The sequence below is a fragment of the Nelusetta ayraudi genome, unplaced genomic scaffold, assembly GCF_046127955.1.
Source record: "Nelusetta ayraudi isolate G7.1 ecotype Tasmania unplaced genomic scaffold, CSIRO-AGI_Nayr_v1 ptg000008l, whole genome shotgun sequence".
NCBI lineage: Eukaryota > Metazoa > Chordata > Actinopteri > Tetraodontiformes > Monacanthidae > Nelusetta > Nelusetta ayraudi.
The window spans coordinates 7,155,001-7,179,704 of record NW_027466058.1 but is presented as its reverse complement, the minus strand read 5'-3'; the positions used below and the strand labels follow the sequence as shown (position 1 = coordinate 7,179,704).

Here is a 24,704-nt window from a genome sequence, read left to right as displayed (position 1 = left end):
AGGCACGCACCAACAGGGGATACAAAAGCATATAGTTTTGCTGTTCATAGTGGTGTAACACGTCAACAATTTGATAGCGAAGCCATAATAAACAGTTGACACACATTTTGTGAAATCCTCTATCATTGCTTGCTGTCTTCCTATTTGTATATGGCTACTTGACTGGCGCATATGCTGCACCAACTGTTGTGATGAGTGCCATATGATATCCAATATATCTGAGATGTTTGCCGTTTGCCATTCACTCCTCACTCCTTTAGTAGCCGGGCTGTCTTCTTCTCAAGCCTTTCCTGTGTTTTCTCCTCAGTCTGAACTCTGCTGCCCTGAGTCTCTACATTCAGCTGCCTGGTCCTTTAGGTATGCCGCTGCTGCAGTGTACGCTGCACTGTATATCAACGTCTCTTTTTATCTCTAGCCCGGGGCAGTTGGTATCATGAGGGCAGATGAGTTCTTGTTTCCATGAGTGTAAATGTCTCAGGTGTCTCTCCACCGGAACACCTTGTTACACACATTTGCACATGCATGGAAATGCACCAACCAAGACAAATGTGCTTCTGAGTTAATGTATAATTCAAAGAGTTTAAACGACTTTAAGCTACATCTTGGTACACACGAGCCCAGGCTGCGATTCTCTGCCATGCATGCATTATTCTGCGCGATAAAAAACACATTTGCGATGATTTAACTATATTTCACGTCTAACAGGAGACACTGACCCAGACTCAGGTTCAAGATTTTCTCTGGATCCTCTCATCCGGTTTCAACGAAAACCTTAAACGGGAACATATACAGGCAAACAATCAAAGGCATTCACGCTGGGCTGCTGGCCAAGGCTGTATGTGTTTGGCAGGAAAACAATACATTAAAATAACTCTTCTTCTGCCAAACACAACACAGCTATTTGGTGCATTTTTACATATAACTGATAACACTGAGGAACCTTTTTATTGAAAGTACAGCATCACACAATCAATTTACACTGACTATTGAACTGAATAATTTCTTTCACCTCACTGGCCTGAGACGAAAATATTTTTCATTTCATACTTTCAACAGAAACCATGTGAATTGAATGCGCTGAACAGCGTGCATTTTTAGTTGTCGTTGTCTAAGTCTGAGAGGGGATTAGGTGAGGAAGACAGGAATGAGGTGTGCGTAATTGACCCGCTGCCAGTCGTTATCTGCCAATACTCAATGATGGCCTGGTCTAAGAAAAAGCCAATCAGAACCACATCACATCTACCCTGTCTTTTTAGGGGAGATCTGTATTTGACAATCTCTTTTTAAGCTTCTCAAACAGGTTCAAAAATATATGTTTTCAAGATAATACCCACTTTGAAATGTTTCAAAGCCGTTCATTCACAATTTATCGCTTCTTACTTCTCACTAGCCATCGGCTGTGGCCGGTGGAATTGCCTCTGGTGATGTACGCATCAGCTGCTTTAGTGATTCATGAAAGAAGGAAAAGCTTAAAACCATAGAGATTATAGTTTTTTTTTTTAAGTGTCACAACACCAAAAGTAATAAATCAACAGTTTAATTAGTTCAGCCCAGTCTTAATTTCAGTTTCCAGTTGAATAATAATTAGGTCCATAGTATTGTTGTTGGTCTGGAAAAAAACAGACTTTAAAAGATAAGAAAGATCTTAAAGGTAAATAAAGGAGAACAAACAGAAAGAGAAGACAGAGGGGCAGCAGCGCTACCACCGTGATCCCTTTGCAAACACTTCATGTAGCTCTGCAGCAGCTGTGGAGGCTGACCGACGAGCAAGCAAAATAGCTGCATGGAGGGAGAAGGTGCAACAAGAGAATACATCTGTTAAGGTCCACACAAGTTTAGGCTGCTTACCTATGAGAAAACTACAAGGCCTACCTTTAAAATTATTCGCCGAACTAATGACGCCAGTGCCGCACAGTGATGAACTAATGGGTCCTGCTTTTTTGATTTTGTTGATGGGACCTGTGTGGAAGTATTGAGCCTGTCTGGCTGGTGTTCAGGCAGCAGCCCACAGGATCAGAGCGAGTGAGCAGATAATTATTAGCTGTAGAGTGTGGTCTTTACATGAAAATTGACCTTTGCTGGAACAAGTGAAACGCTGTCAACTGTCTCTCAAATTAACTCAAGTTAAGTACCGTTATGGCCGTATGAGTGCCTTTGGCGGTTTTAATGGACTTCCAATGTCTACCGAGATTCCGTGATTGCAGACAAAAGGGTTTGTTCCTTCTTAAAACAGAATGCAATCAACGAGAAACTCTTGACTAACTTTACAACCCGAGAATGAAGGCAAGATTTGATGGACGGGCTGTAAACTGGAGCTTAAACATCTGTTTGTCACCTTAATTAGTTTGATAGGTGTTTGTCAAGGCTGTTGTATATTCCAGCTGTAAGAGCAGCAAATCAAACAATGGAGAAGCCTTCAATATACTTTACATTTGCATAAGAAACATTAGTTTAGTAAGTAAGTAACATATTCACTTAAGATTCAAATATTGTTTCAATAAAATGGACAAGGCACGGGATAAGATTTTTTTTTAACTTGTTTGACACTGCGTTCCTGAAAATGACCGGCAATAGCTCTGAGTATGAAGCTTAACACAAATTTGTATACATCGCACACAGGCAGCACTAACCAAAACCCACTCGTTTTTCTCCCCACACCTTCTATCTATATTCCCCACGATGTATCATAAATACCCCTCACCCAACCACCTGAACTGTGGAAGTGACAGCCAAAACAGATTTGAGCAAATTGGAATGGCTATAAAGCTCTATTAAGGAAAATCTTGCCACGGTTGGGAAGGGGGATGGAGGTGGAGGGTGGGAGGGTGGTGGTGGGGGGCACGCTTAGTACGACATAAAGAAGACAGAGGGCGAAGAAAAAGAAATCACTTAGGAATTTGCATAATGCCAAATGAAGCCCTGGAGAGGTTGATGGCATGTCTTCTTGCTAGCATTGCTAAAAAAAAAAAAAATGGAAAAAGAGAGAGCTACTTCTTCTGTCTCTGCATCCATTAAACAAACTTAAACACAACGACACAGAACAGGTGCAAAAAAAAAAAAATACTGTCCACGGGGGCCGACAAGATGCACGAGTCTCGTTGTGGAATTCACAATTCTGCCAAGCGAGTGTTGGAGGGAAGGAGAGCGCCGAAGGCACGGTGGGGGTGGGCGCTGAGCGGTGGAAGCCACAAACTTGAAAGAAAGGGAGAGAGGGATGATAGGTTGATTTATTCAAAGAGTGGGTGAATCAAACTTTAATGGCTTTTGGGAGTGCAAGCTGTTCCCTCTCCCCCTTCAATCTTGGCCCTCTCGCGGCCCTGCTTTCCTTGCGCGCCTCCACCTTATTTCCTTTACTCCTGTCTCCGTCTGCTGCCATCCCCCTCTCCACCCCCTCCCCCCCCAACACACACAACCCCCCAACCTGTCTTTACGCCTTCAGAATTATACTTTTCGATGGTCACTCACAAAAGACGCGCCCGGCCGCTTCCTGACAGACAAATCTGCGGCCCCGTTCGCCGCAACGACTCGTAAATCAAGGTGCTCTTCATGCTCAGTGGGATAAACTAAATGATAGAAAGGTAAAGAGAGGCCCAGGAGGTGATTTACCGTCACGAGCGGCGGGGATATGTGATGCTCAGCACTATGTGTTGGGTTAACCCCTGGACTGGAAAGGATGTGCGGGAAAAAATATTGTTGTTCCACAGGCACATCTCAGCTGACAACTCACTTAAGCGGCTATTTTCCCTGCGAGGCTTATTCGAGTCTGAAATGAATTATCATGCGGGAGAATGAAAGCACTTTACCTCGCACAGGGAGAAAAACAAAAACCACAGAGCATAGGTAAAAAAAAGAGTTTCTACTCGAGATATGCGAACCAACAGCTGTTGGAACGTCCTGGGCCAGCGGAGAGCCTGGCCATATGTAGCACGTTTGGCGTGTGGAGGATTGGAGAGTTTGATTAGTTTGTAGAAAAATGATCAGGTGGTAGGATCTAATCAGTTCTGTCAGACATAATCATATGGGCAGATGGAGAAAGATCTAAACAAGGTAAACAAACTTGCATCAAGGAGGACTTGCAACAGCTTCCCATTTTAACACTTCCCAACAGCGTTTTTTGGCGCTACACTTGATTTCATTATTCTATACACAAAAAAAAGAAGTGACGCAAAAGGATCCGAACAGAAGGATAACGATGCCGCTTTGGCAGACTTAGACGCTCAGATTGGTCGCCAAAGCGGCAATATATAGGATCAATTCACTAACGGAGTGGCTCAGCATCTCACTTTATCCACCTTTTCATTCTTCCCCCCCTGAAATCCTTCCATCTCTCCCTCAGGGAGCTCACAGGGTCTTAGTGTCATACAGAATGCTGTTGGGCCTGGTGCCTGTCAAGCACCCACCGCTCAGCTCACGAAGGAGCATTGATGCCAAAATCATTAGGAGCTGAAGTCAACTCCTAGGGCCTCATCTACAAAAGCTATGTACGCACAAAAACCCGTGATACGCCCATTTCCACGTTCATGTTTGGATGTGCAAAAAGTGACTTGACCGTGGAAACGTGCAGTGCTTCACGTCAAGTCTCTGACTGGCATACGTACATTTCTACACTTGTTGGTCCGTTGGTGACACTCACTGGTTATGTTGGGAAACAATTGCTGAAGCAGTTTCAAATAGGATTCGATGAACAGCACATTCATTTATTTTGATCTGTAGAAAATCATGTGTGCACAGAGGTGCACAAAATAAAAGTAACAACGGCAGCATGGGCACTATTGGAGGACGTGGTGAATAGAGTAGTTCGCCGGCAAAGAATTATAAGAGATCATCTGGAGATCCTGAGCCGTGTCAGGTTCTGAAGGGCGGTTCTTTTAGAACTCTGCTTTGAGCTGCAGCCCTTCAGAGCATACGACAAGGAGCCGCGGTGCCAACAGCTGTCGACCATGTTGGGGTTCCTGCAACAGGGACCTTCCAAAGAGAGCTGGCAAACCGATTGGTGCCAGTTGACCCTCAGTCCAACCATGCCAGCTGTGTGGCACGGAATCATCCATGTGTCAACCAGGTAGATCAAATTCCTAAACAATGCAGTTGATCAGGCCGACATTAAAGCGCAATTTGCAACGAGAGGCTGATTTCCAAACGTAACCGGAGCTATCGACTGCACAAACATTGCCATAAAGGCGCTATGACACAATAAAAAAATTTGTCAACCTTAAGCATTTCATTCCATCAAAGTAGATCGTCAGATGTGCCCGCACGTAGCTGATTAATATTATAACGAGGGCTGGTTAAACCCACACTTGAGTGAAACTGGCCTCCAGCTGGCATGGCGCGACTCCTTGGTGACTAAAGAGTGAATTAATTGTCTCGATGAATCCCTTGACAAATCAAAACGGCTATGTGAAAAAATAACATTGCCTAAACTTATTTTTGCGATTTTTTAAAATCTCATTTCTTATTTGAATTATTTATTCTTGTTGTTCCCTTTTGTCTTTAGGCATTTTATGATGACAAAAGCTACATACAATTGATCTCGTGTATCCCTTTAGCTTTATTTGAAACATCTTCACAATGTTATTCTTCCTTTAAAAATAAATAAAAACTCCCTGGACGCGCACTGACATCATGTGTATCATATCTTCGGACTGTCATTACTTGCCTGCAGTTTTAAATAAGACAGTTGTCACAACCTCCATGCTGACCTAGTTCTTTTTCCTCTGCAGATTGACACACCCGCTCCCATTCTGCATTCTACACACCTGTAGTTCATCCTCTGCAATAAACTCCAGCTCTCTTAAGCTCCAACTCAGCAGTCACTCTTTGCCAGATCGTCTTTGCACACATGCAAGCCTTTCCTGTACTTATTTCCAGACTGATTCCTCGTCGCCGACCCAGTTTGTCCTCGTACCTGTCTGTCTGCCTCGCCCTTGGACTGATCACCTGGTTTCTTGTTCTAGCATTGATCCTGTCTTTCCACCTGATCTCCGGAATTCTGATCCCTCGCCTGACCCAGACTTCGTCTCAGCCTGTTCCCCTGGTTCTGATTGCCGTAAGTAGCATCTGCAACCAAGCATAGCGTTCTAGTGCTGTTTCACTACTAGTCTGGACTGACCACAAAAACTTAGCATTCCTCAAAACTGCCAAGAGATCGAACTCTCATCAAGCCCGCTGGTCCCTGTTCTTCACCCGGTTCAACCTTGTCTTGTCGTATCGCCCTGGTTCCCTTCATATCAAACCCTATGCTCCGTCACGCCAGTTCCTGCCCAAAGATGACTCTTCCGCGTGTCCTCTGGGTGGAATATCCGCTTAATTCCCCTCACCATCTCCTCAACTGGCCTCTCCCCGTTTCAGTGTGTTTATGGGTACCAACCACCAATCTTCCCCACCTTGGATAAGGAAGTGTCCTGCCGGAGAACCTGGGTTCGAGCTTGAGCTGCCTTCAGCCTAAGTCGCGTTCCAGCTCCAGTCAACCAAGTTGGCCAAAAGGTGTCAAGGGTCATCGAAGGACCTCCCTCTTCACGTGGAGTCCAAGAAACTGGCACTAAGGTTCATTGGTCCATTCCCCATTGAAAGGATTATCAGCCTGACAGCAGTGAAGTTGACTCTTCCCCACACCATGAAGATTCATGCAACTTTCCACGTGTCCAGGATCAAGCCTGTCCAGGATCAAGCCTGTCCATGAGAGCCATCTCAACCCTGCTCCTCCTCCTCCTCCGCCACGTTTTATTGATGGGGGCCCTGCCTTTACTGTCCACTGTCTGGTCCACGCGGCCATTGACGAGGGAGAGGTTTCCAACACCTTGTGGATTGGGAGGGATATGGGTCCAGAGGAGAGGTCTTGGGTGCCTGCTCAACACATACTGGACAAAGACCTCATTAAGGACTTCCACAGTAGGCACCCAGTCTGCAATCTAAACAGCTGGAGCTCAACCAGATTCCCTGTTGCCGACCCAGTTTTTCCTCGTACCTGCCTACCTGCCTTGCCCTTGGACTGATCACCTGGTTACGACTCGTTTAGGCATTGATCCTGTCTCTTCGCCTGATCCCCGGAATTCTGATCCCTCACCTGACCCGGACTTTGTCTCAGGGTGTTCCCCTGGTTCTGACTGCTGTGAGAATCATCTGCAACCAAGTGTAGCGTTCTCCTGCTGTTTTGCTTCTGGGTCCCGTCCCATCTGCGGCCGTGTGACAACAGTGGCTGTTCGTTGTGGGTTTAAACTACAAATTCAGAACTTTTTAAAAAGCCCCCAATTTTTTTTTTGTGTTAAGTAGCCCGAAGTACATCAATAAAAGACGTGCGTAATGTTTAGTGACTTGATTTTCGCCGGCACTCCGATCCATGTTGGAGACGTGTAAAATGACTCAATAAAAGCCAAAAATATAGTTAGCACATAATTTTGATTCTTCTGTTAAAGCAACCTGGGTGACCATGGCTTTCCTTGGAGGACGAGGCTGATGACACAGCAGACTGAGAATGAAGAATGAAGATATGATGAAGACCGTTAATTAACTCGGTCTGTTGTGGAGATATTTACACATTTTTCCAAGTTTCTACTTTGTGTGGAAGTATTTCCAGCTTAGTCAGTGAAGTTTTTCTTTTTCATGCCGATATTGATTGTAGAATGAAAGAAATTCCAAGCTGCAAAGTTAATTTCAATCGATATGCACAATGTATATGGAGGCGGGCCAAGGGAGGTGGGTCGTATGCTTGTGGACGCTCAGATTCACGATGATCGGGACGTACAAAGGAATCCTGTGTGGATTCGTGCGTTTGCAACGTTTTGAACATCCAGAATGTTTGGGCCGAAAATAGGTTTCTGGATTTGAATGCATCAGGTTTCAGGGTGAAATCCATGCATGTTTTTGTGCACGAGGCCCCTGGTCTGTTGCACAGAAAGCCCAGTTTACTTGGTGGAGGTGTGAAATATGATGCCGATAAAAGAAGTGAAGTCTAGTCCGCCAAAGAGATCTCACCACAAGTCTTGACCTTCTTCAAGTGAACCAAACATAGGAAGTAGACTTACAAGGCAAGGCTTTGTGTGTAAAGACAAACAAAGCAAATGTGTGTAGTATGATCGGAGGAAATGGCTCGCAGTCAGAGGTGGGATGAGGACAAGATAAAAAAAATCTGCAATAGAAACTTGGCCAGGCCAAATATATCACAACTACAGGTGAGCACTCCTCACAAGGACAATAAAGTTTTCAAAGGAATGATATAGTAACAATATAAATGTCCGCTTAGAGGAAGAGGCGGTTCGAGAGACAAGAAAGAGGAGTTTTCTCTGTATGAAGAACTAAAATTTAGGTTATTTAAACTGTTTAGTACAGTGTGAAAGTAAATGTACGAGCCTACTGGACCATTAAGCGTGAAAACAACCTTAGTTAGCCCCTGTGTTGTGTTAAAAAAAAAAAATTCAATGTGCATGTTCCAGTCCATGCACTGTACGGGCCGTTGCAAAGTTCGAACGTGTTTAACCTTTTTTTTTTTTTTTTTTTCTGGATTCTGGATTACATATCGGCCTTCAAAGGTAAACAAAGAAATGGAATGGAACTGAATCGTCTGTGCAGCTGAGGGCACATAAAAAAAACAGGTGCTGATGTTTTGCTGCCAAAGCCCACATCAAGTGCTCAGCAGCCCATTCACCGGCGTAATAGGAGCTCTCAAACGCCCTCCACCAATATTATCTACACTCTACATATTTGCGTGCGTGTGTGTACCGTGCATAAAATGCTGTCAGGGTGTTTTGCCTCGAAAGTGTTTCAAGGAATCAGCAGCCAAAAGTTTGCCTGCTTTTAATGTCCCTCTCACCTGTTAGCGCGGCGAAACTGATCAGAGGAGCAGCTTTTTCAAAAACGCAATTACCCGCCTGATTTAACCTCTTGCGAAACCATCGGTTAGGTTCGTGTTCTGAACGGAACAGCGTGAGAATGAGGACGTAAAGCTGACAAATTAACTTCTTGACCAATGAAAAGAGTGTTAGGTGTAGTGATTCAATTAAACAGGAACGGGAACATTCACCCAAAGGCTTTTTGGTCAGGCTGCCATGTTCTATGGCATCGGCCGCAGTTCATCGCAGCTCACTGTAGGCTAGAGGGCCGCATTGAGATGTGGCCGATAAAAAATAGCGGCTGAGGAGGGATTTGCTCACCTGTCTTGACATACCTGCGAGACAGTAAACAGATTAAGTTTGGATATCTATGGCTGCGAGCCCTGCACTCGTCTGCCTGTTTTCCAATACATTTACAATTCCATCTACGCGCCGCACGGCTGCACTCATCTGATGTCGGTCGCACAATCTCGCGCGCATCTTACCGCGTCGCCTAATGCAGAATTCCAACGCAATTTGCGTCTGGAGCAGGCGGGAATAAACACGAGTATTGGGCAATGGATGAAGAAAATAAATTGTTTTTCAATTGTGGGAAATCTAAAGGTGGAGAAGGTTGAGCCAAAAGATTGGGAGAAAAAAAAAAATCATCATTATACCTTGGCGACGTGTAAAATCCAATAGACCTACGTTGGTTTTGGGGGTGGCGAACACATATGCGACCCCACAACGCCGACAGCAGAATGCATTTGCACGTTTTAGACCCTTAAAAAAAAGACAGGTGGCATCGGTGTTGCAAAAAAATAAGCCGAGCTGCTACAGCGCTACAGAGAACAAGAGTGTGAAAAGTGTGTTTGCTGCAGCCGGCGGTAGTTTATAAAACCATCAGAGAGGGAGCGCATGGGGCGCAGTCAGAGAAGCCATTATGGTTGCCATTTAATATTATCACAGTGGTGCTGACGGAGAGACAAGTAGCAGTAGGGGAATGTTGGGGTCAAATACCTGGGGAAAAGTGTGTGTGTGTGTGTGTGTGTGTGTGTGTGTGTGTGTGTGTGTGTTCGGGTGTCCAGGAAGCAATGCCCTTTCGGACATGGATGGTCTACCCAGTGCACACTTGGCAAAGCATTTTCTTCAGTTCATCAACAGAGGGCCATCTATGCGGAGGGCAACCAGTTGTGCAAGGAAAGAAAAGATACCGCTGAGTACGTTACGGTCTCACTCCACCATCTCAACCACTTGCTGGCTGTTGGTTGTGGCCCATCTGCCGTTCAATCAAAACATAACTCCCACCGACGGTTGCTGCTGCTTGTGTGCGGTCTCGTCGTCCTGCCACCTGCCTGGTTGTGCGTAAGCTGTATGTTCCGCCTGCTCATTAGCAGCTAACAGAGAGAACGCGAGCGGTGCACCTGCTTGGCTTCACCCCTCGTGTGGCGCTACAAATTAATATCACGTCTACACACATTATTTTGCATTCTCCAGACCGCACTGCGCACCTTGCAACTCACATTAATATCCTAAAGAGACCCTCATGTGACGTTTCCGTTTCAAACAATTTTTGGCTAATTTTCACATCTACTTGGGCTAACGTGAAGACCACAAACAGTTTTAAAACTGCAATCTTCATCTTAAACTCACTTATTACACAAGCCATCCATTACCTGGCGGATAAAGTCTCCTAAGTGCCTCAGGGGTCTGTCATTTTTCCATAAGTTATTTCATTGACAGCTTATTTACATTTCAAAAGCAGAACTACCTCTTATAGTGCAAGTCAACACAGTAGTATAGCTTCCTGTCAAAGCTAAAGTCTTTGTAAGCCGACGTGTTTGGTTTGGTTAAATAGCGTTCAGGACGCGCAGTGATACGAGTCACATGTAGCAGCCCGTGCCTACTTCCTAGAATGCAAGCAGATACTCTCATAATATATTAATAATATGAACTTATTTAAAGAACAATGGATTCTTGAGTCTTCGGAAGCACTTTATCCAACCAACAATTGACAAAGGTGTTTTAAAAGTCAGTCTACAGAGAAGTGTGGAGAATGGGTGTGTCTGGGGACGAGATAAATGGAATAAATATCTAAATTTTAAATCAACCAATAGTTTGAAAGTAAAATGTCCCTGTAATATATCCTGATCTGTTTTATAAACTTCAGTCCCTAATGTTGTTTTATTAGCCTGCTGGTCTACCTTGTCACTTTGCTCGTGCTCAAGAAAATAATTTAAGGAGTTTCCCTGAATTTCACATCTATCAAATTTACGTCTCCATCACGCTATCATGTGCATCAGCAGTTTAATTTCACATCTTCCGCTTGTGTCAGTTCAGCAGAACAAATGAGGAGAGCTGACTGTGCTCTCGTCACTTACTGCCATGTAAGTCAAATGGAGTGACGACGTTATGGAACGATGTTGCTTTGCATACCAGAGATGAAAACTTCACAAGAGATGACTCCAAAATGAACACATTTCCAAGGTTTTTTTTTTAGTCTTTAAATAAGCCTGCACAGGCTAGTTCAATAGCTGCAAGGTCACAGCAACACAATAATGACAGGACACATGATTTTTCTTTTTTTCTTTTCTTTTTTTTTTTTTTACTCGCTAGATTTGAAGAGCCACTCACTAAAGACAATCCGGTTTTTAAGTCACTGAGTCAGTCACGCTGAGGTGTGCTGAAATCCACATGTGCACACCAGCTCCACCCACTCCCAGCCTCCAGTGATTCACAACGACAAAGCAACAAAACCACCAACTGGAAATGGAAAAAATGATGAGTCCCAGAGTGGAGAAAAAAACATTTATTTATCCTGACCAAGTGATTTGTTGATTCAATGCTCAGAGAGAAAATGGGAGCTGAGTTGGAACCAGATTGTTGCTTTTCGTACAGGGCTAATATTGTGATTCTATGTGTAGCTCATATATACATATTTTATATTAGTACATAATATTAGGTACATAATTGTGAATATAACGTAAATAATAACGTAAAGTTTTTTTCCTGTCTTAGTCTAAATACTTTATTTTATTTCTGTATTTCCTTTTAATTAATGTAATTTTCCTTCTTTTGCACTGTAATGTTGTAATTTCACAAACAAAAATTACACAAATTTCACCAATGTGAGGTTAATAAAGGCTTCTATATACAGTATTAATAAGTGCAGTCTGGGCTACTCTTCGCAGTAAGCTAGCTAAAAGTAGAGGGGACAAGCAAGTGGAGGTTTTTAAATAGAGGAAAGATTGTGACTCATGAGTCAGTTAAATGACTCTTTTGAATGATTCGTTCTGGACTCCCACTGCTGTCATCCGTCAAGCAAGAGCAGGTTTCTATTCATTTCTCAAAATTTTTCAAAAACATTGCAGTGACACATCGAGACAGCTTGCATGTCGCACAGTTTGTTGGTTTGTTTTTATCCTTGCAGTTTTGCCACAGAGCTTCCGTCTTTTAAAGACTGAGGTGTTCACCAAACACCGCTGAAAGACGCCGTAAAAGAAGAGGGAGGGTGGGAGTGGCGTAACACAGCGATTCACCAGGCGATGGCGGCGAACAAACAGCCCGTGGGAGACCGGTGAGGGTCCAATGTTGCTCCGTTTAACGACTCTCCCGAGGCCAGACTGTCCCCGCTGTTTACAAAAGTCTAAAGGGACTAAAGAGCGCCACACAATTGAGAGGCGGCGTTGCCCTCAGAAAACCTCCCGCGGTGGGCGGGCTAAACAGCCTCGTCTAAACAGTCCCTCTTCTTCCCATTTATTTGTCTGACTTTATGGATCGGCAAGAGAGAAAATGCCAGTGGCTTTGAAGATTTGCCGACGACTCAGAAAGGGGTTTCTGCTCAATATCAAACACAACGAGTGTGTGTGTGTGTGTGTGTGTGTGTGTGTGTGTGTGTGTGTGTGTGTGTTTGTGCATGTGGACTTTAGCCCCTGTTTGAAGTCCTCTGCTCCACTCTGGTAATTACCTCTATCAAGGATTAGATGAGGGAAGAGGAGAGAAAAAAAGTGTGAGCAGAGAAAGGAGGCAGTGAATTTGCAGAGAGGGCGTTGACGCGAGAGAGAAAGGACAGAGGGGAAGAGGGACTGGGGTCTCCGCTGCAAAGTGTTTTTGCTTTAATATACAGGAGGGTCCGCGCACTCTAGATATGAGTTGGACGACTGGGGAAGATCACAGGTTTCCGGTACAGTAGCGATCCAGCGGCACTACGGATGGATGAACACCGAGCTGAATGCAGGCGCTGCATGTCATAGGATGGAGGATGGTGATTTTTTATTATTATTTTTTTTTTTTACAACTTAAAGTGACTGCTTAAGAAAGATTGTAATTGAAGAAGATATTTGTAAGCAAATCTGGCCCGATAACATGGTTTTGATGTTTGTGAAGCGATAAATCGTGACTCTCCATCAAGATGTTTCATTCGCAAGATATGATTAACAAGTACGGGAACATTCCAGTGTTTAATGGAAATGGTTTCCAAAGTGTAATTAAAAGTGATTGAGAGAAATGCAAGGGTGCAAAATTCTTTGTGAACACACTCAAAGCAGGACCCTGAATAGGAATAAGCGTGTATAGAAGATAAATGAATGAATGAATGCATATGTATGTATACTTCTGCATCGTCTTTCTATATTTGAAATATTTATCTATTTACATATTTTTTTTTATCTATATCTACATTAGGAGAGCTTTGCCGGTATTTGGTTGTTCACCCTGCAACTCACTCTACCCTGACTACTTCTCTCTCTCACTCTCTTCATCTCTTCATTTTTTGGATTTCCTTTCCACCCAGTCATACAGTATTAGATGACCGCTCTCCAGGGTCCTGATCTGCTCTAGGTTTCTTCCTACAGGGGAGCTATTCTTGGCCGCTGTCGCACCTTGCTTGCTCTGCAGGGTTTCACTTCGTTCTCCTCTGATTGGGCAAAGCGCTTTGCGACGCCTCTGGTTGTGATTTAGTGCCTTACAAATAAAAGTTGATTGATTGATTACTTACCTCTGGGATATGAACGGTGTACGGCTGCCCGTGGAAGGTGGGTGCGTTATCGTTCACGTCTCCAATCTGGATGTTGACTGTGTCTTTGACCACCTGAAAGGGAGGAAACACCTTGGTTAAAAACCGTTCCAGAGCCTCCCCCACATGTTTTCTGTCATCACGGGGAAAAAAAAAAAAAAAAAAAAAAAACTGGAGTCACCGAAAATATGCATCAGCCGCATCAAGCCGAGACTCGGAATGAAAGAAATCAGGACGAGTCTGCGAAAGATTACCCGCGGGGCAGAGTAGGTTGAACGTCAGTACGTTTCAGCGGCTGAAACTGCGCCGACTGAGACAGGTGTCAGGATGATTATTTGCGTGAAAGGCAGAAATAAGGGCGAGGAATGAAGGCAAGAGACTGAGCGGGAGACAGACGGAGAGGGAGGGGCGGCCTCGGCGACACGTGGTCAGGCGGTGCGCAGGTCTAGGAGCCGTACGGCGGCAAGTGTCGCGACTGCAAATCCGTCTCCTACCTCTTGGATGTCGCTCACGTAGAACTCCACCTGCATCTCCGACTTGGCCTGGCGGAGGCAGAGAAATCAGAGACATCAGCACGAGAGCAAATATAACACCTTTTTTTTTAATTTTTCTATTTGCATTCATTGTTCAAATGTGCTTTACATTCACACATGAAAAATCCCCTCAGTTTTTTTTTTTTTTTTTTATTATTTCACTCAGTTCGAAACAGTTGGTGTTAAACTGCACGAATGAACGGCGCCACTTTCGTACCTCCCTGTCGAGTTGCTGTCGGAGCCAGACCACGCCCGTGTCTTTGTTGACGGAAAAATACCGCATGGCCTCCTCTCCTGAAACGCCGTAGATCAGCGGCTCCCCCTCAGGATCATTTGCTTTCAGCTGAGCGACTGAAGAACCTGCCAAACAAACAAGACAGGGTGAGTCCAGATGTACCACTGGGTCACAGGCCCGAGCGCACGGCACAATGCGACTCTGTTTTTATCGTTGACAAGAAAGAAAAAAAAAACAAAAAAAAACAAAACAATTTTGTACACAGTTGTAAGTCTGACAACACACACACACAGTTTCAGCTTGCACAGCTGTTTGGGATTGTTGTTAAAAAAAAAAGCGTCAAAAAAAAGATGCAAGCAACAGCCTCGCTCTGCCCACCAAACAGTAGCAGCAATAGGTTAAAGAACGAGTGATCTGACGTGGACAGAACAAGATTTAGCACCACTCTGTTCATCATCATGATCACCACCATCATTATCATCCTTTATTTAGACTCTGGAAGGCACACTCAGGGTATAGAGACCCTCTTATTCAGTGGTGCCGAGAAATACCAATATAAATACATAAAACAATAAGTCTAATAATAATAATAAATAATATGTCTAATAATAATACATCTAATAATAATAATAATAATAATAATAATAATAATAGTTCAAACAATCACACTTTGTATGGTCCAAACTCACAAGATGTCAGAACGGGAGGCATGGAGTCAGGACCCAGATGCGGATTTTCATGTTCCAAGCAAAAAAGATTTTCATTTAAACTATTAACCAAAACTAAAGGTGTTCCGTGAGGGTAACCAGTAACAAAAAACACATGGGGAGGCTTAAACAAAAAGACAAGGCGGGACAAAGAAAATCATAGTTAAGCTAAGATAACAAGAACAGACCTGAGAATACTGAACAAGAACAGCATGGCCATGACCCTTGATAGAAGACATAAAACAATGGTCTGACAAAGTCAAAGGGAAGCAAGTCCTATTTATACACTGGGGCAGGGGAGCACAGGTGAAAACAATCAAGGGCAGTTAACGAGACAGGTGACAGAAATCAAGAAATTATCACAGGAAGTCAATAGACTAGTCAACAGACCGAACAGATTTCAAAATAAAACAGGAAACACAAAAAATGACATAAGACTGTTTTGCCCCAAAAGGCCTTTACATTATGTACAGACATAATGCCCTCAACTAAGGGTTCTTTTATGTAGAAAAGCTTTAAAAAAAAAAAAAGACTCTAAACAGGGAAAAAAAAGAAGAGACCTCAAGGAGAACCACAGAGGATCCCTCTCTAGGGTGGGTGCACAAGACATTCGTTAACTGTCAGCTTTACACCAGATTCTTGTTGAACATTCAAACTGGAGGTTTTAGATTAAAAGAAAAGAAGGAGTGAGGTTCCAGCCTGCAGTTCGGCTTAAAGTTACAATCTGACCGACCCAACGCAAACATCTGTTGCTCGCACGACACGCCCGTCACTGCTGCAGGTGCCTCACGCTGCCGACTTACTGAGCTGCACGTGTTGGTACGCGAACCGTTTCTTTTCTTTTGAAACGGAAAAAAGACAGCGAGTATGAGCGCACAGATGGAGAGATGAGCGCACAGGCACGCAGATCACTGATGCACATTAGCGCACTCTCCTGCCTCCCCGCAGGTAGCCGACAGACAATAGCGCCGGAGCCAAACTCAATCATGTCTGTCACTTGTGCGCCAAAGTGCTTAACACAACGACCAATTAGGCTTCACAATCGCACGCCCCTCTCTCTCTTATTAATACACCCCATTTTCCTATGAAAGGAAGGCAAAAAAAATAACTAATTAATATAACGATTTATGGAGCCTTCTCATTGCGTCTAATGAGATTTATGCAAATTCAGCTGCTTTCAATATGAGTTATAATTTGGTTGAAGACGGTGCAAATTAAGCATTTTACCTCACAGTCATCAATAACAGATTTCTTTTCTCCCTCCTACTCCTCCACCTCCTCTTCCCAGCCCTCTCAACTGTGGTGGAATTGTCTGCTTCATGTGGGAAGGCACATACTTGAGTGAAGTATAACAATTGACTTGATTTAATAATATACAGAATGTAGACATAGGCTACGTACGGCAGTGGAAGTCTTGTGGAAGAATAACTCGTCCTCTGTGTGAGAGTAAGAAACCAATGTGCATGCGTGTTTAGATCCTTAGATTAAGGGGAAGTATGTCGTTGGCAGTCACTCAGATGATGAAAATCCCCACTTTAAAGATTTCCAAAAGCAGCGCATGTCTGAAAAGCCAAATTGGTAGAACTGTGTGAAAATTTGAAAGAACTTTGTGTCACATTTTCAGAACAGCGTTGACAGTCGTGGTAGCAACGCTTGTGCAAAAATAACCCATATTTTAAAAGGACAGAGGATGTTCAGGATTTGGGCTCAGTTCCTATTTGAGGCTCAACACTTGACCGTCTTTATCCACAATGGTTAAACTTAGCAAGATCAAAAACTTTTCTACGAGACCTGGCAAAGAACAGTCGAGTTTCTGGCAAGTATTTATGAAGGTGTTCAAATTTAGAATAAAGAACACAAAATATATCAAATTTAAAACAAATACTTTTTTCCAATTCATGCAGTATAATCGCAAAGCCAGTATTTTGACCATTTATTAATCACAGATCCACAATTTCGTTTTGTTGTTTTGCATTATACTGTCAACCGAGTCAAGCCTAATTTCATTTTGCCGAAATGAAGTATCCTTAATTATTTCTTGATTACACAAACATTCATTCTTAAAAATGATACAAAGCTGGGAAAAAAGTCAAATGCCATCTCTTGCCTAAAAATTCAAAAGGGCATTCACCTATTACTTGCATGCGGTTAGCTTGAGTCGTGATTAGGATTGGTTCAGTTGAGAGCTTTTGAGATGATTTATGTTTTCAGTGAAGGGTAAAACAAACAGCAGCGGTAATGTTGTAATCAAAAACGCCCGCAGTGTGTGCACGTTCGCGTGTGCACACACTGCGGAGGCACGCGCGCGTAGGTATCATTTTGGTGCTTATCAGTAACAGCGTGGCACCGAGCCCTTTCACTGACAAATTACGCTATTTAGCAGCGAGTGATGCCAGCGCCGCTGTTATGAATGATGCACCGCGAATTAACGCTGGCCCTCTCCTTCTCCCGCTCCTCCGTGACGCCGCTTCTCAAAACAAGAGTGATGTGCTGAAGGAAACATCTCTTCACCAAGCCATTATCCCTCCCACGCTCTCCTAAACCAACCAAGCGACTAACCCCGCACCACACATCTCACAAGACCTTGGCACATCTGAGGACAAACTGCAGAATTTGCAACTTTGTGGGATTAAAGGTTAAAGTTGAAGTCCCACAGATTGTCACATCTCGAAAGATGTGAAATTTGTCCTCCATGATTGACCCGTCCCCCTGAGGGAGCGGTGAGCAGCAGTGGTACCATGCTTGGGAATCACGGCGTGATTCGCCAAGTCCATTCCCAACCCCAAATACTGGGTGCCAAGATGGGAGGCAGTGGGTAGCATTTCTCCAAGTCTTTGGTTTGACCTGGCTGGAAATTGAACCCACAACCTCCCAGTCTCAGGGCGGACACTCTTTCGCTAGACCACTGAGCTGGTTTATGCGATGCCTTTGGGATATGTACATCAAGATTAACACCGCACAGAATGTGGTGCATGAGTAAATTGCACTAGGGAGCATTTTTATAAATTCTGTAAAATGAGTACGATAAGATTTTATTGACCCCCATTGGTAGAAACTTTAGATAAAATAACATTTACTCCTTCCTGGTTTGAGCAAAGAAACATTGAAATACTAACTTCTTCTGGTCGAACAAGTAAACAGCATGGACAAAACACCTTTGCAGACCCATTTGAAAAATAAAGTCTCCAAAGTTTTACTGGGCATGCTTTAGCGTTCAAACACCAACCAAGGTTATTGAGAGTGGAAGTGCTAAAACTCCTCTCGCCATCAAAACATACAAACAGACCAAACCTGAGGAGGCACAAGGCTTAAATGCAAGTGGAAGGAAGAAAAAAAAAAAGGTAGAAGGACCCGCGAACCTGTACAAATCAACAGCACTGGTATATTTTTCACAGGCGGGGCCAGCGCCGGGATCCTCGAAAACATCAATCCCTTCTGGATCAATAGCAGCCATGCGTGTTAGACGGGGTCTGTCTTGGTGCTGCCAGAGGGGCTCAGCTTTGTGAAATCGAGAGGCTATAGGCCAAAGCCCTGTTTATTATGTTGGTGACATCCCTGAACCCCCTCGCTCAGCCGAGCGCTGATTCAGTGGGACAGGCACCGTCCGAGCGGCGGCTCCAGCCATGTCGTGAATTACGGCTTTGAATTTTTGCGCCGCGCGCCGGCTTTAATGGGTATATGAGCAATATTCTGTCCGCCCGGGCAACAACGCATGAAAGCCCCAGGACCACCAGGCAACGCCGGCGATCAGGCGCCACGGTCGCCGCCGTGAGGAGAAGCGGGGAGAAGAGGACGATCTCTACCGCCTCAATGTAAATACTTGATGAGTTGACTCGCGGCCGGGCCGAGCGGACCCCTCTGGGCTGGAGTCATGCAATCAGATGTCTGATGAGTCAGTGCCGTGCCACTCATGTTACCAAACTGTCCGTCAGCTGACAAAGAAAGCTTTCAAACGCATCAGCAACACTGGGATGAAGCCACGCTGCCTCGCATCAATCACGCCCATCAAAAATTCACAGAGGCGAAAACCCGTCCAACTGTCAGCATGAGCTCATTCATTGGCCTGTTTTTTTTTTCTCCGCCTCCTCCTCCTCCCTCGCTGCCACTGCCTAATAGTGCGGCATTTGCCACTTCATGGGCTGATATGGGCTACGGTTTTCATAAGAGCTTATTATCTCACGCTGAAGTCAGAAGTCTCTGCGGAATCCTTTCCGGTGGAAGTGAATCCACATCCAAGAGTAAGAATTTGTTCACAAGCTCCTCTCACTTTCTTTTTTCACATTTGGTTGAAAGTAAATTATGATAAATTGATTAAGGAATTAAGGAATTAAGGGATTTGTCTTTGTTGTCCTCAAGTGCATTGTGGTGGCTGACACCGTCGTTTCAGGGTTGTTGACTGACAAAAGGTACTTTCACTCAGTATGGTTGTAGGAGCTTGGAGGAAAAAAAAAAAAAAAAGGAGAACCAAGAGTGTGTGGAGTGTTTCTGCGTTTGAAAGAAAAAAAAAAAGCCAAGAGGGAAAGCACACTGCAAAAGACTGATCTCGCCAGAACAGTCTCTACTGCTCAGCAGACACTCGAAAGCTCCAGGGTGAAGGATTATTGATATTTAAATGGTTACAAATGGTTATCTTTAGATGACCATTGTGAAAAAATAGTTCTTGTATGGTGTGTCTAGATCCCTTGTCCTTATAAATCACCCACAGCAACATAAAAAAAAAAAAAAAACACACACAAAAAAAACTAAACTAATAAGCCGTGCACTGTAACGGCAGCAGCTACACTAATCACATTCAAGAGCTCATGAGAGGAGACGGCAGAACAAAATATTATCTCCGAGACTAAAATGTCAAACCTTCACTGACTCTTCAGGTTCTCACCGCACATTAGAATTAAGTAATTGGTATAAAATTAAAATTACAGGCGGGGACCTACCTTGTTCATCTTTAATGGGGAGAGACTGAGCAGGAAGGTCTAACATCACTTTCACCCACTGGGCGGTGATTATGAGACTCAGCCACAATGCTGCGTGCTGTTTACTATCCAAATCCATCATGTTTCGGGGTAATGGGGAAAACACTAAGAAGGCAGCACACTAAACCACGGACTGCTAATTGACTATGTGCCATTATGACAAAATGGGCTTATTTCACGCGCAACCCTATCACAAGAACGCGTGGAAGTCCCCGCACTGAATAATCTATAAAGTCGTACGGCGAGAGCAAATGAGGCATACTGATGCCAAAATACTTACTCTGAAAAAGAATAAAGGAATCCAAAGTGCTAATTCCGACCTCTCTGAACTCCTCACGGCGGCTAATGTGTGAAGACGAGAACTACTGTATTCAGCATTTTTCTCTCTGTGTTGATAAGACAGAATGCTCCTCGGGGGGTTTGGGAGCCTCTCTGGTCATATCAGGCAGTGACTGGACTTTTTCCGCGTTATATTTGAAGTATTTTGACGGTTATGACTGATGTTATCAGGGCAGTCGAGTCTCCTTGTTTTTGGTTTGGCCGTCTCAAGCCCTCAAGTCACAATGAATTAAAAAATGTATACATATATATATTTATTCACATTTTTACTTGCATATTTTTTTCTCCCCATTTGGGAAAAAAAAAATATGCAAATGACTTGAGTTTAACTTATCAGTGCCTTCTCTGCCAACGGTGATGAGTGTGCTGTGTTAATTTAGAGATTTAGGCCGGCTCTGGGAACCAGTTGGAAATAAACTAAGCAAATCTACCTGGAATTCTAATAGTGTTGTTGCAAAGGAACTGGGTTCCTGGACCTCCATTTCCATACAAAGAGAGGCATTTGTGCTCAGGGTGCATTTTTAATCGTGGAGAGGAGAATGGGTGCAGATAGTCATTTTCCTGTAGGCTGGAGACGGCAAGGTCTGTTTTTTTTTTTTCTTCACACAGCAATTAAAACGATGATTAAAACACCCCCCCAAACAGATATCACAGAAAACTTGACAAACCCCATCTTTTTTCAATGCCTCATAGATTTGAAAAGAAACATTATTTCTAACCAGGGGTCTTTTGACTTGACAGATACCAGGCGCCAAATATTCTTACGCAACAGCTCAACACAAAAATGCGACTCGCCGCAAAATGTCCCTTTTCCAGTTTATTTTCACTGGCCTTGTGCGTTTGCGACATCAATAACTGTGATAGGCTGGATAACAAAAGACAAATAGTGTGCGAAGCGTGGGGTTTAAGTGACTGGGGTTTACACACACACACAAACACCCACACCTACACACACACACACACACACACACACACACACACACTAGGGGAGTCCTTGGGTGGCTGTGTATTAATCCAACAGATTTATGAGTAAATCTGTCATGGGTGGGATGAGAGCTCCCTCTGCCTTCCCTTTAGCCACTGCTAAATGGAAGAAATGGGGGACTGGGGGCGCACCCATACACACAGGTGTCACACAAGGTGCCGCAAAACTAGACCGAACTCTGAGGTCCATTTTGTAGTCGGGTACTAGCAACTGAAAAAGAAAGAAAGAGGGTTTTATATGAGCTCATTAGCCAAGCGCTGGCGATGAAAAGCAGATAGCGTTGAAGCTAGTGGCTCCGTAGACAGCAGGATCACGCCTGGGTTGCAAGCTGGGATCGGAGCGAGAGATAGGACGGTGAGAGCATCACATGCTGTTATCACAGTGCAGTTTTGAAGCCCTAGAAATACCCCGGCTTGATTTGAGCACAGAAAATAAGGCTATTTTCCACGGCAGGGGAATTCCCGCAGAGTGTTTTCGCACGTTCCTAGTCGACTCCTCCTTTCGGCCAATCGCACGGCGAGCGGGCGCAGTTCCTGGTTCACGTTGGGCTGCGCGGGATTGGCTCTCTGACACGGACCGGCGAGTGATGGGAACGTTAAGAGACGGCACTGTGACTAACCAATCACGCCGCGGCGGTGAAGGACGTTAGCGGACAGTCGTCCCACGCGCTAGGCGGGGAGGTGCGGCCCTGTCAGGGCGCATTCACACGCATCCGCAATCACAACGGGGAGAGAAGGGTGGAGTGGGTGTGTGTGTGGGGGGGGGGGGGTCCTGCTCCGACTTTTTTTCTCCCTCCTTCTTCTTCTTCTCCTTCTTCATCTTCTTTTAAAATCCCATCACAGTCTTGCGGTTTTCTCTCTCCCTCTCTCTCTCTCTCTCCCTCTCTCTGTCTCGCTCTTTTTTCCCCCATCATGCCCTCATCGTGCGCCGTCCTGCTTGCGGAGGCCAGACAGAAGGACGCGGGCGGCGCTGATGGGAGCAGACAGGTGGCTGCTCGCAGCCGAGGCTTCCTGAGTGATGCGTGGCCTTGCCCGGACTCTTGTTTTCATAAAAGCAAACGTCCCCCCCCCACCCCCCCAACTCCAGCCACCACCACCACCACCACCTCACCCACCCAAACCCACACAGACACACACATGCATGTGCTTTACGCCGGTTTGCACCCTCCATGTCTCCAACATCTGGGTGTTTTTTGTCCTCCTGCCGCTCATTTTTCTGAGTTCACGGTTCACTCCTGCGGTTTCACCCCCCACCTCCCCGACACACACACACACACACACACACACACACAGCACCCCCAGGAGGCCTCTCCCCTCTCCGGACGCCTTCTCTCCTCCTCTGGCCCTACACTGACCTCACTGGGGTTGACTATTACCCAAGAGTGAGCTAAATCACGGTCGGGTAATGGAACACGCCACCTTCACTGTGAGGGCCAAACACACGCAAGCGCACACAGACACGCACGCACGCACAAATGCGCACACAGGCGCTCGCCTAAAAAAACAAAACAACAACAACAAACAAACACGCACACACCGTGACGAATGCCCTCGCCGGTGGCCTTTCACCTTTTCTTCTACTGTTTACATGTTTATCATTTGGCCGCTGCGTTACTGAAATACAAGGCGGGTGTTATTTCCGTCAGCCCCGCGGACGTGGACGGCGATGTCGGGGAACACAGCGGACGGCGGCAGGGTCAAGAATGAGATTGCGGCAACACAGAGTTGACCTCCGGCCCCGACTGTCAATGGAGTGTGGAGTCACGTCTCAGGAAGCCACGGCTCCCTCTTATGATTTCTTCTGCCACAACAAACACACAAAGGCTCGGCAAGACGCGCTGGGTTTTCCCACTCTGGACCAGGAAACAGGATGGGGGAAGTGGGGAAATGTATGTAGAAAAAAACCATCAGATCAGTTTGCCAAACACGAGCGTTACTATCCGTTCGCTTATTTATTCACCGTTCACAACTTCTGTCCTCGTGGTTCAATCCAGCGGAGAAATAACAGTGTACTCATCTCCGCCAAAGGAGCCACCAAAAGAAATGTGTAAAATGTCAGTCAACACACTGGAGCACATGTATCATTTTCAATATCACATCCCCACAGAGAAAAGTCACATTAAAAAAAAAAAAAAAAAAAAAAAAGCCAGGTTAAGAAAATATCTGATTGCTTCCCTTAACTTTGGAGAGTAAATAAGCCGCACCATTGTTTGTGCATTTTAAAATATTCATGAAAATCCAGAAGATACTGGCTTGTCTGTGCAATGCTCCAACAATGTGATGCATATTAAAAAAAAAAATAGTTGTGCGGCTGAAAAATAATGAAATTCAAATTAAATGAGGAACAAACTCTTATGTATGCCCTGACCTGTTAGCATGTAGAAGTTCTCTAATTCTCTAATTGTCAGTTGCAATTGTATTTCACTGTATATTTTGAATAAGGTTTTGCGTAGTGGAAGAGGTTGATTGGCTGCTGTGAAAAGATGTTTTCCCACAATGCTTCTCTGTCAGGCCACATAACCTGTTGCTAAAAATAGTGGTCAATAAATGCTGTCTCGTTGGTCATTTTAAACTAGCTTCACAATGACCAAAAACAAATGATAGTCACAGACAGAATACAGCGAGGGTTGGAGAATTTCAAACTTCCCAACTGACCAGGCAGTGTCCTCACAGCTCTGTTCTTTAATCTTTCCTTAATATTTTCACAAAAGCAGAGGAAGAGAGAAAAATAAGACCAACGTTGTGCTAAAAACCCCCTTCAAATTAGGCATAAAGAATAATCTAAAATTTACAACCACTTGTCAAGCTGGTGTGACATTCTGTTTGTCTTCTCCGTGAGACCGGTTTAATCTACTAAAATCTTACCATCGAATGAAACGTATCACAAAGGTAGTGACTTTTGCGCTTAATTCAATACCACAATGAACTCAACAAAAACCATCAATTCCCTTTACCTTCCAGTTTCTGTCATTTGCCTCCTGCGAGGACGAGAGGCGAGGTTTTGTCTTCGCTGCTGTCCTCGCGTCACCTTCAAATTTCCAGCTCCAGCTGCCTTGACCCAGTTGCCAGTTTTGACTTGGCAGCAGCGGACGGACCACCACTGATTGCAGTCCGT

The 24,704-nt window shown here is 44.6% G+C and overlaps 1 protein-coding gene across 1 annotated transcript in view; it reads right to left on the bottom strand.

Moving 5' to 3' along the window:
- The window catches only part of cdh23 (cadherin-related 23), a 141,031-nt gene that overhangs the window by 101,391 nt on the left and 14,936 nt on the right, over positions 1 to 24,704 (bottom strand). Inside the window, exons 3-5 of the mRNA XM_076019063.1 lie at positions 14,569 to 14,711; positions 14,313 to 14,360; positions 13,801 to 13,893 (exon numbers count right to left, since the gene is read on the bottom strand). Of these exons, the coding sequence (XP_075875178.1) occupies positions 13,801 to 13,893; positions 14,313 to 14,360; positions 14,569 to 14,711 (284 nt within the window). The remainder of the gene's footprint in view (positions 1 to 13,800; positions 13,894 to 14,312; positions 14,361 to 14,568; positions 14,712 to 24,704) is intronic.